The sequence below is a fragment of the Lepidochelys kempii genome, chromosome 9 (genome assembly GCF_965140285.1).
Source record: "Lepidochelys kempii isolate rLepKem1 chromosome 9, rLepKem1.hap1, whole genome shotgun sequence".
NCBI lineage: Eukaryota > Metazoa > Chordata > Testudines > Cheloniidae > Lepidochelys > Lepidochelys kempii.
In genome coordinates, this window is record NC_136388.1 from 83,342,642 (window position 1) to 83,358,438 (window position 15,797).

Genomic DNA, 15,797 nt, shown 5'->3' on the forward strand with positions numbered 1-15,797 from the left:
GGTTTCAGAGTAGCAGCTGACTCATATGAGAAACATTCTTGTGTCTGAGAGAGGCCACAGGCATTGAGGGAACAAACTGAAGCAAAATGCAAATGACTATTCGTTGCTAATTTCTTTCAGTTGCAATAACTTGCAATTCGCTTTTAATTTTTAATTTAATTTCATTTAACTTTTAATGTGTTTAACTTTTAACTATGGGAGTACAAGACTGGGCCCATGGTTTGCATATATAGGAGGATCTTTAAGTGACATTAATTCCTAAACAACCTTTCTGGAGTGAAGAATTTTTGAAACTTACAATGTAAAGTATGAAATCGCTTAGCCAGTAATCTGGTTGGGTGGCTTTTCTATTTCAGAGATTGCAGCTGAACATAGGAATGGCATCAGAAAGACCCGCTAGCACTGTCAGAGTCGGCTGTGAGGTCAACTGACAACGACACAGCAGAATCAGAACTTTCAGCACCCTGAGCAAATAATAAACAAATGTTTCCAACAAGAGACTGTCTCTGGGCCCAAATGTATCAGTCAGCAGGCCTGGCCGGGCCCAGCACTCAGGAAAAGGACTAAGAACACAATGGAGTGAAATAAGAGGGATGCTGTTGGTTTGTTGGGTGCAGGAGGAAGTTGGCAGGGATCCATAGTTATTTGCAATATATAGATAAGAATATTTTTAGGACTTTTTTTGAAGAAAAAAAAAAAAGGATAATTTTGCCTGGAGGAAGCTGGTGGCTTCAGAAAGTAGAGAGGCAGACCCGAGCATGGTTCCTGTTTTCTCTCTGGGCTGAGTCCCTTCTATTGGCCCTCTTTTGTCCCTCTCTGAGGTTTGTGAAGACCCCTGACAAGGAGACACTTTGAATGCCCTGAGGCAGCTATCTTTAATTTCACTTCTAACCAGAGATCTAAGAAGATGGGCAGCAGTTTGACGCTGGTTGGGGCCCTCTGGGCTTTCCTATCCTTTCTCACAGCAGTTGCCAGCTCGGCCAGTTATTTTGTGCCCTGTTGGCTCTTTGGTTCCCAGCTGGGGAAGCCAGTTTCATTTGGCACCTTCCGACGGTGCACGTACCCAGCTCAGATGGAGGAGAGGCACCTGGTGATGGTGGAAGAATGTGGGAGGTATGCCAGTTTTGGGGCTATCCCCAGCTTATCCTGGCAGATCTGCACCGTGGTGACCGGAATTGGCTGTGCCTTGCTGCTCCTGGTGGCGTTAGCAGCCATCCTGGGTTGCTGCGTGGAAGAGCTCATCTCTCGGATGATGGGACGCTTCATGGGGGCAGCCCAGTTTGTAGGAGGTAATGGAAATCGTTTGCATTATGCTACATACGTGAGTGGCTTCAGGTTGCTGATTAGCATATGCTAATACTGTACAGTGATCTTCAGAGCACTGCTCAGGACACCAACGATCACTGAGCTGGAAACATCTGTACTAAACATCTGAAGTAAATCTTGGTAGCATGAATATGATTTTTTATTCCAATACTTGACCTTTCTGTTTTCATGTATAGTCTTTAATTTCCTGTTGGCTCTACATAAATACCACGTCTGTTACGAGAGACACTCTCAGTACATTAAATGTTCTTCTGGTTTGTTACCAGGCCCAGAGCTGTAACATTCCCCAAAAGCCAGGAATCTCTGTGGGAAAACATTCTGCCTACTTCAGCTGCTGGTTCTTTCTGTTTAATACACGTCCCCTGATGACAGTAACTTCAGCACTGTATTTCCACTCTCGTCTTTAACACCTCTGGTTACTTCAGTCATGCCTATTCCAGAATAAGGAGGACCTGGCCTTTCTGAACCCTCCTAATGCTTGTCTGCACAACAAGTTGCTTCACGGCAAGCCAGGATGTGACTCCACAGTGCCTTGGCTTGCTGTGTGGTAGCGTCTTATGTGGATTCTGCTACAGCGCAGTGAAAGCCCCAGAGAGCGGCTTGAAATACTTCCGGCAGTAGTACGCCGAGCCGTGCTTCGGCCCTTTCACTGTGCAATAGCAGTGTCTGCGCGGGCCATTACTGCGCTGCAGGCTCAGGAGTTGTAGATTCACTCCGGGACATGCCATTCGGCAACTTGCCGTGTAGACAAGCCCTGAGAGAGTTCAGAAGGGCCAGGCCCCTCTCACTGTAGAATGACAGGTTTCAGAGTAACAGCCCTGTTAGTCTGTATTCGCAAAAAGAAAAGGAGGACTTGTGGCACCTTAGAGACTAACCAATTTATTTGAGCATAAGCTTTCGTGAGCTACAGCTCACTTCATCTGATGCATACTGTGGAAAGTGTAGAAGATCTTTTTATACACACAAAGCATGAAAAAATACCTCCCCCACCCCACTCTCCTGCTGGTAATATTGTAAGGAGAGTGATCACTTTAGATAAGCTATTACCAGCAGGAGAGCGGGGTGGGGGGAGGTATTGTTTCATGGTCTCTGTGTATATAATGTCTTCTGCAGTTTCCACAGTATGCATCCGATGAAGTGAGCTGTAGCTCACGAAAGCTTATGCTCAAATAAATTGGTTAGTCTCTAAGGTGCCACAAGTACTCCTTTTCTTTTCACTGTAGAAGAGGCTTGCTCTGTAGACAATCCCGTGGCTATGTTTTCACTGCAAACAAGAGTTGCTGTCTTGTTGGGTGAGGGAGGGAAGTTGGCAGGGACCCACCATAGTTTGCGAGACAAAGAGGATAATATTTGTAGGTGTTTTTTTGGGGAAAAAAAGGATAATTTTACCTGTGGGATGCTAGTGGCCTCTGGAAGCAGGGAGATAGCTCCCTCTGGTGGACACGGGACACTGTAGTTTTCACCTCAGCTAATCGAGGTCCACTCCAGGCAGGGCATATATTGTCGATTTTGACTAGCTACATCCAGGTGAAAGCCACCTATGCCTTGACTCCACAAGGATGTTACGTTGTGGCAGTTCTCTGAGGTTAGCTATCTCCACATATAAATACACCTCTTCTTGCAGTCACGATATAGCTGTGGAGAGGTTCCCCCAATGCAGCTTTCTACCTAGCATAAACCCCCTTGGCATTTTATCAGTCCTGCCCTTGTCTGTCTCCACAATTCTGTTATCATTATCTGTATTTCAGGAATGTGTCAAGACCCCATTGTCCTGGGCACTATACACACATACAGCTAGAGACAAACCTGCCCTGCAGCGCTTACAATCCGAAGAGAGAAGACAAGAAGAGGGAAACTGAGGCACAGAATGGGACAGGGACTTGCCCAGTGGCAGACAACAGGCCAGTGTCGGGGCTGGCAACAGAACTCAGGTCACCTGAGTCCTTGTCCTGTGCCCTAGCCAGAACCCATTCCTATTCATAATGTCCTTCCTCCATACATATGGACCAGTGTAACCCCAGTTTGACATCCGCATCACTCCTTTGAAATCAGTCTGGTGTGAAGCTGGAGTGACACCTTGGTGAATCAGGCTCATTGTCTCCAGAACTGTGGGATGCCAAAAGAATCCTACCTCTATCTCTGTCCTCTCTTCCCCATGCTTTGTTCAGTCCAAACTGATCAACTACTTGTCCCCTTCCTGTTTGCCTTCCATTCTCAGCTCCAGGCCTCCTACCCCCTCTGCCTTCATTCCCTCTCTGAGACCGCTCACCATGCTCAACCTTCTCTTCTCTCTCCTTCCCAGAGGGTTCCATACCCTCCTTGAGCCAGTTAGTAAATTACCATAGATGACTGATGGAAAATAAAAGGCAAAAGCTTCCATCAGCTGCAGCAGCATTGCTCAAGGCGGGAGGTACCTCAGTATACAACTACCAGCAGTGATTTGCCCCAGTGCCACTAACCCATCCGTGAAATATAGTTTTGCACTGGGGCAACTTATCCCAGTTTCAAGTATCAGCACAAAACATGACTTATGGCCTGTGGCTTTGCATGTCTACACTAGGGGTTTGCACCACCGCACCAGTAGTCAAAATCTCCACTGTAGCCAAGGCCTTAGTGTGTTGTCTCCATTTTTGTAATAAACTGGAACGTCTTTGTTTTCCCTCCCCAGTGTGATACTGCTAGTTTATTTACACAATAGCTTGAAAACCACGGAACACATAGCAAAGCACCACAGCAAACCAATGTGCGACTGCTTCCCTCTCACAAAGGAGGGCTATGAGCATAGAGGGCTAGACATATAAAACCATGGTGTGATGGATTGGAAGCAGCCATCTAGGCAATGCAAACAGGAGTTCCAACCACACAGCTGAGCTGGCACTAAGGGAGAAGTTTAAACAAAGGAGCCCTCGAGGAGTTGAAAATAAATCTCATTTGTGGGTGCTATATTCAAATGTGAAATCTATGTTTACACTAGGCTATCATCCCCCTCCAGGTTCTGATCTCTGTTATGTCAGTATAAATTCCAAAGAACGCCACCGATACCAGAATCTGGCTGCCACACTGTAGGGAACTGAAGTCAGTGAACTAGGGCTGCTCAGCACTTCCGAAAATCAGCTCACCACTATTTTCTCTAAGGCCGTCCCTTTGTATTAAGATGTCCTCATATGCGCGTGCTGTGCATAATATAGATAACTCATTGCCATGAGGCTTTCAGCTGCACAAGCCCCAGAAATCAGCACCATGAAGGATGAACTATTTCTGGGGAAATAGAGTTACATTTGGATTATTTTTTAAAATGTGATAAATATTGGAACGTTCGTAATTGCCTCCTTTTACGCTTTAGCTTGGCATGCAATGGGCTTGTCTAGGCAGCTGGTTGTGTTTGTTGGAGACTGCTTCCAACTGAACAAAACAAAGAGGCATTGTTTAAAAATGCACATCTAGCCTTACTGGCAATAACCGTAGGATTACAAGGATGGTGCCAGAATCCAAACGCTTTAATTGACTGCTGTCCGAGTCCCCCCACCATCCAGAGCTCTGTAATAGATGCATTTCTCTCCAGGATCTCCTCCCATCCCATCTGACTAGAAGGATTTATTCATCATAGTGATCTATGTCACCCTCAGCAACAGAGTACAAATTGCTTTCAACAGATCTTTGCAGAATCAGGCAACTTGCCCTGGGACATCAGACTATAATAGCAGGGTAGCAGTGTTCTGCACAGTGGTATAAAGGGGAGGAAGAAAGGGTTTGTCGTTAAGGCCCAGGACTGTATTCATTAGATCTCAGTTCAGTTCTTGACTCTGCTACAGACTCTTTGTGTGGCCTTGGGTCAGACACTTAATCTCCGTGCACTCTGGTTCCCCATCTATAAAATAAGGACAATAATACTTCCTTAAGTTATTGTGGGGGAGAACCTACTAACGTTAGTGAAGGGCTTGAATCCTACAGCAGTGAAGGAAGATGCGCCACAATATCTTGACACCAATGGATGTTAACCCCTCTTGTGATGGATGTGATAATTTTCAGTTAAGAAAAATAAATAGTCCCGATTCTTGGCTTTGCTGGGGCTGCTTTGCATCTCTCTAGCAGTGCAAAGCAGCCATGAACCCAGAAGATTCATCCCTGTACAAGGAGAATCCACAGGTGGTACAGAGCATATACTCTGGTGGTTCCTGGCTGCTAGACTAGCTCCGGGGAGTGTAAGTAATTTATATTGGACGATGGGCTGGCCCCAGGATCAGGGGAGCCCCTCTCTGGCCCTGCATCAAGTGCAGCATGGCCAGACCAGCAAATCAGGCACATCATTCTTTGATGATGGGAGAGTGGAGACAGCTGCAGGTTTCACAGGTTTAGATGAACAGAGGTAGAGGATGGCAAATAGGTCTAAGCATCAGGTTTGAAATACCTAGAGTCCCTGCCATCAGGGCTAGGAATCCCAGCAGGGCTGACTCAGCTTTTGACCTTTCCATGAATCTCCTGTTTGGCTGATTGTACATCCCTTGGGCAGGTCCTCGATCTTCTCCACACCAAACCACTCCTTAGTCTCAGTTCCCTGTGGAGCAGTTCAACCACCTCCACCTTCCATGTAGACCAGGGTAGATCTACTCATGGAGCGTGCCCTACATGTGTAGAGTAGGGGACTTTGCTGCCAAGCTACATTCTGGGCAGAGTCTGCAATTCCCCACCACAGTCGTGTTTGCCTAGTTATTCAATTTAAATGCAATCTTTTGATGTTGGTTCCATATAGTCTCATGGCCTATGCTACACTGTGAGAAACAAGAATGATGTAAGATACATCATTGGGTTGCATGTACGTTAGCAGAAATCACTCCCTGGGTGACTATTCCTGCTGAAGAACTAGTTTTCAGATTATGTTCATAGAATATCAGGGTTGGAAGGGACCTCAGGAGGTCATCTAGTCCAATCCCCTGCTCAAAGCAGGACCAATCCCCAACTAAATGTTGCATTGTTCTACTTAATTTCTGTTGCCAAGTCTGTTATGTGTTTTCTTCAGGACCAAGCAACAGGAACATCTGACCACAAGGATTTATTCGTCATACTAATCTAGCAACATTTGAGTATGTTCTACTGCCATCTAGCTAGCTCCCAAGGTAGTTTGCATTACTACACAGCCCTGTGAGAGATTGAAGGCTGTTTTATTTTTACATTGAAGATTGGCCAGAACCATGAAGTTCAGGTCTGGATATGAACTGCCTCAGAATACTTTTATATGTGGGGATCTGGTTTGGGCTTGTCTTATTAAGGTTGCTGAACACTGGTTTCCCTGAATTTCCATTTCTACTTATCCCATTGAAGCATACCTCAAAAAATAATTGTTGCTCAGTATTTTAGGTGTCAACCTACGTTTACAAAAAAAAAAAGGACAGCAGTATGAAAACTGCAGGTCAAAGTTTATTTTGAAAGGTCACCACCGCACAGTGTTTCCCTATTCATCATGTGTGATCAGGGCTTAAATTCTCATAGAGTATTTCCTGGAGCCCACCACGCCTTCCCACCCCCATTGTCCGCAGGGCATGCTGGGGCTCAGGGCTACAGGCTTCAGTCGTGGGGCCCCAGGGACCCCCTGAAACTGGCCAGTGGCCCCCGCAGAGGCCCGCAGACCCTGGGCTGAGAACCGCAACAGCATGAGGCTGGAGTCAAGGTTTGAAAATATTTGCCAGAGCTCTGGACAGCTCCGGCTGAATTTAAGCCCTGCGTGTGATCCTTCGTACGGTTATTGCTTGAATATATATTTTTCCTCCAGTCAAATGCTTTTTAGTTCTCAAACTGGGGGTCATGACCCCTCAGGGGGTCACAAGGTTATTACTTGGGGGGTCGCGAGCTGTCAGCCTCCACCCCAAACCCCGCTTTGCCTCCAGCATTTATAATGGTGTTAAATATAAAAAAAATGTGGTTTTAATTTATAAAGGGGGGGTCGCACTCAGAGGCTTGCTGTGTGACCAATACAAAAGTCTGAGAACCACTGTCTTAGTAGATCTTAATTGGGTACAGGTCATGAGCTATTAAGCACCAAGTAGATAAAAGGTGGGGTGAATTCCCCTAATAACAAATAATTAAAAATCAATCATCATTAAATAAAAATATGCCCAAGAGCAATGCGTGTTCCTGAACAATGATGAACCAACATGGCTTGTGGCTACTGTCTCCTGACAATCCTGCCACGCAGGTAGCAGGTTACAGAATACTGTAATTGGATGAATCAGCTTGTCTCTTTCCTTCCTTGGGAAGAATTCGTATTGCTTAGTTAGCCATCGTAGTCAATGACCACCCAGCTAATGTCAGTGCCATAGAGCAATACGCAAGCGTAGACTCAGGTTTAAATAATTTCATACCGCAGCACAAGTAAACCACTCTAAGTACTATCTTTACCAGGTGCATTGCCTAGCTAATGAACATTCCAGATAAATGCGCTAGTCATGTTATTTTAAAAGAAAACATTTCTCCATCTAGTAGTTTTACAGGTTTTTTTAGAAGGCTTCAGGAGATTTGTAATTTAAATGATGATATTTGTATAATGACCCTGCTTAAAGGCCCCAGTCAGGGATCGAGCCCTATTGTGCTAGGCACTGCACACACATAGACTAAAAAGCTTCCTGATGTCTACTGATTCTCAACCCGTCCAGCTTCTCATAGTGTTGATTCACATGTGCCTGCAAAACTCTCTGGATTTTATGAAAGGCATAGAAGGTTCTCGGCAGTAGGTGCATTAACTGAAATACATCTCGGGGAGAAGTGCAATTCGTTTCCAGTCAGAGCAATCTCAGCATGGCAAAAAGTGCGGAGAAAATGGGTCCATTAAGACTTAGACCTCAGATACATTTTCCTTTCACTACACATCAGTTTGTTTACTAGCCACAGAGACAGACAGCAAGCCCCCTGCAAGTTTGTCCTATCAGAGTAAACAGCGGGTTGCTGAGGTTAATCTTCTGCAGTGATGGCCTGGCTGTAATATCCCCAGGAGACTAGATACGTCACTTCCACACACTAGTTCTGTGCCCCTTTTGCTGGTGATCGAAACAGGCCTTTTGTCCCTCCATTCACTGAAGTGTAACATTCTCCATCTGAAAAGGCCACAGAGCATTATGGTGAGTTTTGCTGTTTAACCCTTTGGACACGGGTATTTTTTAGGCTTCCAGCCTTATGAATGCTGTAGGGGGAACACACAAAATACATTAGAAATGTGATACATTTTTCATTTGTATTTGCTTCCCACATAAATGCTGCCTGGCAAGTTGTATGTATAATATTTGTATAGTAGCAGTAAATATATTGGATGTCCTCCCTTTAAACATTCCTATGGCTAGGCGCCTGGCCAGTGCTGGTGTTCTCAAAGTTAAGTGCTCAGTGCTATACTCTGAAGCATGCCAGGGCCCAGCCTCCGCAGAGTCCCAGGCATCCCTCCTATTGCACTGACTCCTCCCCCCCACCTGTCACAAGTGCAAGGATCACACCTGGATGGTGCAAGGCACGGCAAGTTTCAATTAATGCAAACATCATATCTAGCTATGGTCGAGCGTGCATGTTAAATGCATGATCCTAGCATCATGCCCATGTGATCCTTGCACCTTTGCCAATGTGAGGCCTCCTCATACTTCGTCCTGGAGGTCCAGATTCATCCCATTCCCAGTGCAAGATATGCTTGGTGGCCTGCCTCCTCCTTACACCTTATCCTTGGTTCCAGCATCCCTCCTACTGACTCAAATTCTGCAACCCTTCATAGGCTTTTGTAGCCAGCAATGAAATGCTGATGCACTATTTCATGGAAGTGTTTACTGCAAAGGAGATAATATTTTCCATACTATCCAGCTTCACAGTCAGTATTGGGCAGATAGCATGGCTAATTATTGCACATGCAGCCAGTGCTAAACACATGGGTTTGATGTCATCCCTGCCCTGTGTATTTGTCTGTCAGGTATCACCCTAGTTTTCAAGCAGTAACATCAGAAAGCCACATCTCCAGGGAAAACTGATCAGTTCCCCCTTCTAATAAGATGTAATATAGGAAATGCTGAAAAGTGCAAATGTACTGCCGGATAATTTACTTACTACTTCATTTTTAAGAATATGCCCTTAAGGGCTTCCGTTAGCCCTTTCATCGAGTATAATGGGATTAGTTGTCAGTTACGAGTCCACAAAATGCATTTTTGGCTTCGTGCCTTTTACTTCTCTGAAAGGATTGGGCATGGGGGTGCGGCTGCACGTGTATATTATATTATTTGGAGATGCTCTCGGGGGATATGGCTGACTGCCACTAGAGTATGCATTGGCTTCTCAGCCCAGACAGCATTAGTGTCAAGCTGTGTTCATACTGTTGTTATTCTCCCGGTATGACTTCTATCCAGATACATTTTTCAGAGTAGCAGCCGTGTTCGTCTGTATTTGCAAAAAGAAAAGGAGTACTTGTGGCACCTTAGAGACTAACAAATTTATTTGAGCATAAGCTTTCGTGAGCTACAGCTCACTTCATTGGATGCTTATGCTCAAATAAATTTGTTAGTCTCTAAGGTGCCACAAGTACTCCTGTTCTTTTTATCCAGATACACTCCACCTGAGGGGAGTTTTTTCAGGCTCTAATTTTTAGGCTTTGATAGTGTCAGATGAGGGGGAAAAATGTTTCACTAACTGATTTAAATTATAAATAAATGTGATTCAACTGGGCAGTTTCCCCTTTTGTATTTGGGTTCTGTGAATATTCTGGGGAATGAGTTTACTGGCAGGAATGTCATCAGACTGATATTTTTTAAGTAGGGCAGTTGATCGATTGCAGTTAACTCATGCGATTAACTAAAAAAATTAATTGCAATTAAAAATACTAATCGCGATTAATCAGTTTTAATCGCACCGTTAAACAAGAGACTACCAATTGAAATTTATTAACTATTTTGGATTTTTTTTACATTTTCATATATATCTTGTCTTCTGTGTTGAAACTGATATTAAAGTGTATATTTTGATAACAAATATTTGCACTGTAAAAATGATAAACAGAAGAAATAATATTTTTCAATTCACCTCATACAAGTACTATAGTGCAATCTCTTTGTCCTGAAAGTGCAACTTACAAATGTAGATTTATGTTTTTGTTACATAACTGCACTCAGAAACAAAACAATGTAAAACTTCAGGGGCTACAAGTCCACTCAGTTCTACTTCTTTTTCAGCCAATAGCTCAGACAAACAAGTTTGTTTACATTTACAGGAGCTACTGCTGCCCTCTTCTTATTTACAGTGTCACCAGAAAGTGAGAATAGGCATTTGCATGGCACTTTTGTAGCCAGCATTACAAGGTATTTACCTGCCAGAAATGCTAAATATTCATATGCCCCTTCATGCTTTAGCCACCATTCCAGAGGACATGCTTCCATACCGGTGATGCTCATTAAAAAATAATGCGTTAATTAAATTTGTGACTGAACTCCTTGGTGGAGAATTGTACATCTCCTGCTCTGTTTTACCTGCATACTGCCATATATTTCATGTTATGGCAGTCTAGGATGATGACCCAGCACATGTTGTTGTTCGTTTTAAGAACACTTTCACTGCAGATTTGACAAAACGCAAAGAAGGTACCAATGTGAGATTTCTAAAGATAGCTACAGCACTCGACCCAAGGTTTAGGAATCTGAAATGCTGTCCAAAATCTGAGAGGGACGAGGTGTGGAGCATGCTTTCAGAAGTCTTAAAAGAGCAACACTCTGATGCAGAAACTACAGAACCCAAACTACCAAAAAAGAAAATCAATCTTCTGCTGGTGGCATCTGACTCAGATAATGAAAATGAACATGTCGGGCCTCACTGCTTTGGATGGTTTTTGAGCAGAACCCATCATCAACATGGATGTATATCCCCTGGAATGGTGGTTGAAGCATGAAGGGACATATGAATCTTTAGCGCATCTGGCATGTAAATATCTTGCAACGCCAGCTACAAGAGAACGCCTGTTCTCACTTTCAGGTGACATTGTAAACAAGAATCCGGCAGCAATATCGCCTGCAAATGTAACCAAATGTGTTTGTCTGAGCGATTGGCTGAACAAGAAGTAGGACTGAGTGGACTTGCAGGCTCTAAAATTTTACATTGTTTTATTTTTGAATGCAGTATTTTTGTACATAATTCTACATTTGTAAGTTCAACTTTCATGATAAAGAAATTGCACAACAGTACTTGCATTAGGTGAATTGAAAAATACTATTTCTTTTGTCTTTTTACAGTGAAAACACTTGTAATCAAAAACAAAATATAAAGTGAGCACTGTACACTTTGTATTCTGTGTTGTAATTGAAATCAATATATTTGAAAATGTAGAAAACATCCAAAAATATTTAAATAAATGGTATTCTATTGTTTAACAGTGTGATTAATTGCAATTAATTTTTTTTAATCGCTTGACAGCCCTATTTTAAAGCAAATATTGGAGGATAGTAGCAGCAAACGAATCTCAGATTTGTAATCTGCACTGTGGAAGGAGCAGCTTCTCAGCTGGTGTCATTGGCATAGTGCAATTGGTTTTTGTAGAGCTACACTGATTTACACCAGACGAGGACCGGGCCCTAAGAATAACATTGATCCAGTCAAGGACCAGAAACATACCAGATGACCTGTGTGTCCAATCAAAACAACTTGTATTTCAAAGGTCAATTACTAAATGCTCACAGAAGCTGTTTGCTTCAAAAATTCAAAGGTCATTGGCTGAATAATCATGAAATTTTAGAAATTGGTGTTCCTTTTCTGGATAATCAGAACAGACGAAGAGGCAACATTCATTGTATAAACTACACACATCCGAATTATTCACCTCCCTTGTACTGAGCCCCTTAAATCCCATTGCTTTAAGGGAGTTCAGCACCTGACAGGATGGAGCCCATTGTAAACTTGGTTAGAAAATTGTAGCCGTGATACTGAGGGGGATGGGGATGTGTGTGTGTGTTTGCATGTTACTCACTAGCATCCTTTACAGGCAGTAGTCAGCTCTTCAAAACATTTGTTCCAGGAGAGAGAGAGAGAGAGAATTCAAAGCAACTTTGCATCATTAAACAGCTGAGAACGATGATGGACCCAGCAGGAGACCCAACATCCACTTGAAGGAGCACAGTGTATTTATCATTCTCTGCTAGATTGTTACATTCTATGATTATCTACTGGAAGCACATATCCTAGCAAGCCATTTACAGCAGTCAGTGACTGCTGAGTTGGTCCAGGGAAGACAACGACAGCACAGATTACACAGGGCAGGACCAGTTACTGAACCAGAACTGAGCTTTGCTGCATTGCTATGTCACCAAACAAATAAAAACAAAAACAACCTAAAGCCCAGGAGTTGGAAACCCAAATCAGACTGATGCTCAGTTGGACAGGTTTTCTGTTCAGTCCCAACCTTGTCATTGCAGAGCAAATAGTTGCAATCTTTTTTGGGTGCAGGCACAATTTTCTGCAGTGCTCCCACTGATCCTCTTGATGGCTCATTACACATACATGCTGGGCTTACAGTGTGTGTGTTGGAATAGAAGGTCACAGACCCAGCACAACAAGCAAACAAACAAACAAATAAATAAAGGAATCAAGCCGGGTCACTGAGGCATGCACTTTAAGCACCCGTTTTACCAAAGCTGCTGCTCCCCGATTTATGAAAGACTCTCCCAGCACAAGTTTTCAGACCACTGTAAACACTACACACGTGTACTCCCCTTTTTCTAATTCTTGGCCAGAACTGGGCGCATATTACGAGCATTTTGATATTTGTTTGACTTTTTAACTGAGTTTGCTTCAATTCTGTACACATTCCTATAGGGTCCTTACTGCCTGTTATGGCACATGATGTGTTTCTCTGTCTAGCTGACTTTTGTTTTAGATGAAGCAAGAAACAACAATTGTCCAGAGACCCATTCTGCTTTCAGTCAAAACAAGAGTAACTCAATGGCCCAAAGTCACCACCAGAGCGAGAACTCAGTGGTTCCCTTTCTAACATTGCATGTCTGAAACATAACAATACACGGCAGCGGACCCATCCAGCAAGGTAGGCCCTTCTACATTTAATGGCGCAGTACAGAGGAGACGGAATAGCAGCATCACCATGGGCCAATGTGGCTGAGCTCTGTGAGTTTGTCCACACTGCAATTAAACACCCACAGCTGGCATGTGCCAGCTGATGGGACTTGAGGCTGTAAAATTGCAGTGGAGATGTTTGGGCTCAGGCTGGAGCCTCAGCTCTGGGACTCTGCTGGGCTGCAGCCAGAGCCCAAATGTCTACACTGCAATTTTACAGCCCTGCAGCCCAAGCCCTGCGAGTGTGAGTCAGCTGTGAGGGGCCAGCCAAGGGTGTTTAATTGCAGTGTAGACACAGTCTCAGTGTCCCCTCTTTTAGCAGCCAGAGATCTTGATTTCTCAGAACACTAGCTTTGCTTTCAAACCGCATTTGTTTCTACTGAGGCTTTTTATTGAATTGTGTCAATTCCCACTCCCCTGTTAATCTTCAATGAGGTTTTCAGAAACATCTATTTGATGATGAATGAAATAAAATCTGCAGCCTAAAAGTCTGTGTTTCTAGGGATCCTGTCACAACAACCCCAGAGTGGTGGAGTTTTATTTGGTTTTTAAAAACTTCTGTGGGACGTCTTTACATTTCTCTCTCTCTTTCTCTCTCTCTTTCTAGGGCTGTTGATAAGCTCAGGCTGTGCTTTGTACCCCTTAGGATGGAACAGCCCAGAAATACAGCAGACATGTGGGAATGCCTCCAAGCAATTTCAGTTAGGTAAGGCAGCCCTGGAAAGGAGAACACCGAATGGCTAATGGGTTTTTACACATATTCTCTCTAGTTAATCACCTTATATGAGTCCTGAATCAATGACAACAATAAGAAAAGGAGTACTTGTGGCACCTTAGAGACTAACCAATTTATCTGAGCATAAGCTTTCGTGAGCTACAGCTCACTTCATCGGATGCATCCGATGAAGTGAGCTGTAGCTCACGAAAGCTTATGCTCAAATAAATTGGTTAGTCTCTAAGGTGCCACAAGTACTCCTTTTCTTTTTGCGAATATAGACTAACACGGCTGTTACTCTGAAAAATGACGACAATGTTATTCATCTCAGCCAGCACCTATGCTGGCCTGGTAGGTTCAGCTGTTGTGGCTGCTGTCAGTATCATGGGTCATATCACACCTCTGCCTTCTGCAACTTGTGGGATTTTCATTTTCTTTTGTTTAAAGTTGACTAGAGAGCTACCTCCCAGCCCTATTGCTAATGCTCTTTCTTTGATGACTGGAGCAGCTGATTGTGACTGTCGGGTAAAACAATACGTAGCGTATCTGAAAAGTTGATCTGAGGCACTTGTTATCTGGATTGATGCCCTATTGTGCAAGGTGCTGTACAGAGAGATAGGCAGACGTGCACCTGTGCAAGGGGTGCTTCTTTGATGCACCAGTAGATATTTATCCCTGTATCTTCAAAGTTGTGCACAATACACAAACATTAAGTAGCGAGCCCCATAATACTTTATATTTCCTTGTTTCTTTTTCTTTTTTTTTAATATTTTGTTAAGAAAATACTTGTGATCTGACAGAGAATGAAGCCCTCTGTTTATCCACAGGACAGATGCAGCATAGGCAACAACTATGCAAACTTCTTTGCCAATGTTCCCAGAGCTGACAAGCTTAGACTGACCTGGAAGGACCACCTCTGCTGAGGACAGAGGAGGTCAGTTTCCATGGCTCATTCGCTCCGAGGGTTGCCAAACCTCCAGGATTGTCCAGGAGTTTCTAGGAATTAAACATGAATCTTTAATTAAAGATTGTCGTGTGATGAAACCTTTGGGAATACAACCAACCAAAACTGGCTACCCTCTTTGCTCCTGGGTTTGTTGACAATGAAGGCAATTAGCATCAACTGTGGAAGCCCTTTCTGTAATACAGACATTTGTCCACTAGGTACTGGCCTAAGACCATAAATTCATTCCATGTAGCCAATAAACAGCTCTCCAATGGTATTAACTTTTGCTCATTTTTAGAAGTGGCTGTGTTTGAATCTGTTTTAGGTTTGGGCTTAGGACTGGTAATTGGAGCTGAATTGGGATTTGGGTATAAGGTGTTAAAACCTTTTGAGTAGCTCTCATGAGATTTCAGCTCCCCAATGGTAGAAGTTTGTGAGATCAGCTGATCTCATGAGGTTTACAGATTTGCTGAGCTTGAGACACTTCCTCCCTTGTGGGCTACCTCTGAACCTAGACTTCAAAGTGGGTCCCAGTTTTGAGAGCTGATCAGGAATCAAAATCATAGAGAGATGGTTTGGATCTAAGGATTCAGAACTGAACCCATCCCCCCCCCAAAAGCCTACTGGGCTTGGACTCAGGGTTTGGATCTGCTCAACTCTAACAATTATTGATTTGAGTCAGATTTGAATTGGCAACCCAGGGTAAAGACTCTATACTGCATTATCATCCCCCTGAGTCACCCA

General features: G+C 43.7%; 1 protein-coding gene across 1 annotated transcript in view; it reads left to right on the forward strand.

Annotated features, from left to right (window-relative positions):
* Positions 1-907: 907 nt before the first annotated feature.
* The window catches only part of LHFPL1 (LHFPL tetraspan subfamily member 1), a 37,663-nt gene continuing 22,773 nt past the window's right edge, over positions 908-15,797 (forward strand). The window contains exons 1-2 of the mRNA XM_073358713.1: positions 908-1,289; positions 14,000-14,098. Coding sequence (XP_073214814.1) covers positions 908-1,289; positions 14,000-14,098 — 481 coding nt within the window. The remainder of the gene's footprint in view (positions 1,290-13,999; positions 14,099-15,797) is intronic.